Source organism: Macrobrachium rosenbergii, chromosome 59, assembly GCF_040412425.1.
Source record: "Macrobrachium rosenbergii isolate ZJJX-2024 chromosome 59, ASM4041242v1, whole genome shotgun sequence".
Classification (NCBI taxonomy): domain Eukaryota; kingdom Metazoa; phylum Arthropoda; class Malacostraca; order Decapoda; family Palaemonidae; genus Macrobrachium; species Macrobrachium rosenbergii.
Window position 1 is genome coordinate 24,624,614 of NC_089799.1, and position 3,365 is coordinate 24,627,978.

Consider the following 3,365-nt stretch of genomic DNA (forward strand, 5'->3'; position numbering starts at 1 on the left):
CTCCTATTTTTGTCTCTACAGGCTGCTTGTTTCTCAAAAATCACGACTCAAGGACAGAGATACAGTGAAAGAGCTAAAAAAACTGTTGGATGAAGACCTGACAAAGGGCCAGAGGCATCAAGATGCATTCCTTAAAGCCATCGTGAACACGGAGGTCATGCAATGTTTGGAAGATTACCTCACTGCAAAAGGTATAGTTTTAATCCAATAATTAGTATCATAGGCTATCTTATCTGCATGGCACAGATTATTTTGCAGGAACCGACGTTGACATTATATAATTTCCCAAGTGTTAAGTTGTCGTCCAGTCCTGCCTTGAGCTCTTTGTGTTCAGTGATACCTTATTTTAGAAATATTTTAGAGATTATTTTTTTACTTTTAACAGCTGGTAGGAACATAGTTCTGAGGGATGTCCTTGACAAATACTGGTTTACCAAGTACCCGAGAGGCAGTACATACTCGACAGGATTTGGACATGTATTTCAGGGGGAGGTGAAACGCAGAAAGGTGTCAGGATTACACAACTGGGAATCATTACAGAAGAAAGGTTACCGATTTTGCTTCAAGAAGTTTCTCGAATTGGATCACAAGGTATTCGATTTAATTTTTTGCTGCCACTGCCATATAGTTGTCCAGATGTCTACCATGTCTGAATAATAACTTGAAAACAACAATGAACGTAAATTCCAAATTTTGTTGGGAAGTTCACTATCATAAAGTTTGAGGCATGCCGAACTTGAAGGTATAGCTCCAGTTCAAGGGTTCAGATCCAAGAATGGGAAATTTTACTCAGTGGCTGAAAATAAAGACCTTGGAACCGTTTCTGTAAAACACATGCTAATCCCCATGCTCATGCAGCTCATTTCACTTTACTTATTTCAGGGTCACACTACTCCAAAATGTCAACATTTGAGAAACAGCTCAGACGGCATGCCAGTAATCTATGTTCAAATGCCACTGGAAACTGATTCAGTTCAAGATTTTGACATTTTCTCGTTAGCCTTATGGAAACCCCGCAAAATTTAAACATTTCACATTCTGCGCACTGAAAAGCCAAGTTCTGAGCGCCGTTTGTTTAGGTCGATCCTTGAAGTCTCACGACTGGTAATCTGATCGCTTTGAAAAGAAGTCCCCTTAGTCGCCATCATGCCTAGAACTGAATACTTTTCATTTTAATTTGATAATCTGACATATAGCTATTATTAGTGAACTTCATATGTGTTGCCAGCTTTTCAGCCAGAGTATCCAGTGCCCAATGACGAATAGCAATCTTGATTTTAGACTAATGACATCACAACTGAGATGGTAATACCAACAATGTCACTCACTTTGGTACACACAAAGAAAGCAGCCTTTTTATGATGCATTAACAAATGAATTAGTATCATGTAGAGCTATGCTTGAGACTGTTATACACAGGAAGCCAAGAAACCTACTAATTTTGAAAAAAGAACGAATCTATAGTTGAGGTTGTGTTGTATTCTATATCTAAAGCCCACTGACTAAAAAAATCCCTATCACTTTGGTTTGACAACTTGAGAACTATATAGACTCCTCAGAAAATTCAAACTTCGTTGTCATGTTATCCATACTGAGTGCTGGAAACCTATTGACTGGTACAAAAGATCCACACTGCATAATGAGGACGCACACGCCACCGTCTGCAGCAAAAGTAGAAAACAATGCTTGCATTTTCTGAAGCAATATACCCAAAAATTCTAACTTTTTTTTTTTTTGTACATTCACTTCCTTTGGGTTCGAAGGTGGCTGACCTGAAGACTCGGTGATTGCCATTTGGCGATTTTTTTTTCTACTTTAGCTCTGTGTGGCTACACCAAAAGCGTTGCTATTGGACCAGTGGGCTCTTAAACCGCTATTCATTCACAATTTCTCACTTTAAACAATATGTATTGCCGCAGCGTCAAACCCTGTTGCTTCTATGGATGGTCTCTTCAGGTCAAAGCTTGGAACAAGAGTAATAATTTTTAGCAATATTTCTTCTGTAGTACATAAAATAATAACAGCAAAAGCATCTTATTATTATTATTATTATTATTATTATTATTATTATTATTATTATTATTATTATTATTATGCATATAAAAAAATCTTTACCTGCAAGATGAATTTTGAGGAAAAATACCTGACTTTAAAGCAATGTTTTCCGTCCTACTTAGAAGGTCCACCCGGAAACTACTCTCTGATTGTTTCGTGGATACATCCTCTCAAAAATTAGACTTAGTTCAGAGCACTACAAAACTTAAAAATGTTCACAAACCTTTTGAAAATTACGTCATGGCATTAAATCAACTAATAAGATCGGGGTTTCATATTATTAATGGAATGAAAATTTCCCTGCGTCCCTTGGTGTTTGCTAACTCCCTTAAACAGCCTCTGTTCGAGAGTCAACTTCGTCATCATCTGTGTGGACAAATCAAGTTGATCTCCTTAAACATGGCTACTTACTGTGATCTACCCTCCTGCTGTTCTTTGCAGGGCTACGTTGTCGAGACGATCCTCAAGGGAAACCAACTCAAGACCGTCTTTGTCGAAACCACACCTGAGCTGGAGATGGCCCTCTACACTCTCTGCTTCAGCTTCAGGAAGTCCCAGAAGGAACACAAGTGTTTCCTGCAGGAGAGAAACTTCTATATCACTACATTCAAGAACATGCAAAAAGAAGCCATTGAAACAGCTTACCCAGAGATAGAATTCGAAGGCAGAGAAAGGCATTCTCACAGACGCAGACCACGCCACTAATCGTGGATTACTGTCTTTGCATTTGCTGATACATCTGAAAACATATTTTCATTCAGAAGGCAGATTAAGATGAGGTCTTACGTTCACAAACGTTGAATATTAATCATAAGGAAAAATTATTATTTTTCTTTTGCCAAGGCCATTTATTATGGGATCCTCGAAGTTTCTTTCATTAACCATTTCCCTGAAGTTTCAGAAGAGTTCTAGAGTGTTTTTTCCTACAAATTATGTTTAAATAAGAGTTAACACAAGGAAGTGTTATAGAACGATATATTCAGTATAAACAGCAACAAATATCCTTATGGGGTAATATGGATTTAAGTGTGCGCAAATGCCCACAAAGAGCAAATGTCAGATAATTTCGAATTGAGGAGATTTCTGGGTTTAAAAAAGATTATATGTATGTATATGTGTATATATATATATATATATATATATATATATATATATATATATATATATATATATATATATATATATATATACACATACATATATGTATGTATATATGTACATTCATGTAATTATATATATATATATATATATATATATATATATATATATATATGTGTGTGTGTGTGTGTGTGTGTGTGTGTGTGTAACTG

The 3,365-nt window shown here is 36.3% G+C and overlaps 1 protein-coding gene across 1 annotated transcript in view; it reads left to right on the forward strand.

Moving 5' to 3' along the window:
- LOC136837390 (endoribonuclease CG2145-like) overlaps positions 1–3,135 on the forward strand; it is a 6,093-nt gene extending 2,958 nt beyond the window's left edge. Inside the window, exons 3-5 of the mRNA XM_067102157.1 lie at positions 22–191; positions 386–591; positions 2,497–3,135. Of these exons, the coding sequence (XP_066958258.1) occupies positions 22–191; positions 386–591; positions 2,497–2,760 (640 nt within the window). The 3' untranslated portion in view covers positions 2,761–3,135. The remainder of the gene's footprint in view (positions 1–21; positions 192–385; positions 592–2,496) is intronic.
- The last annotated feature ends 230 nt before the right edge of the window (positions 3,136–3,365 follow it).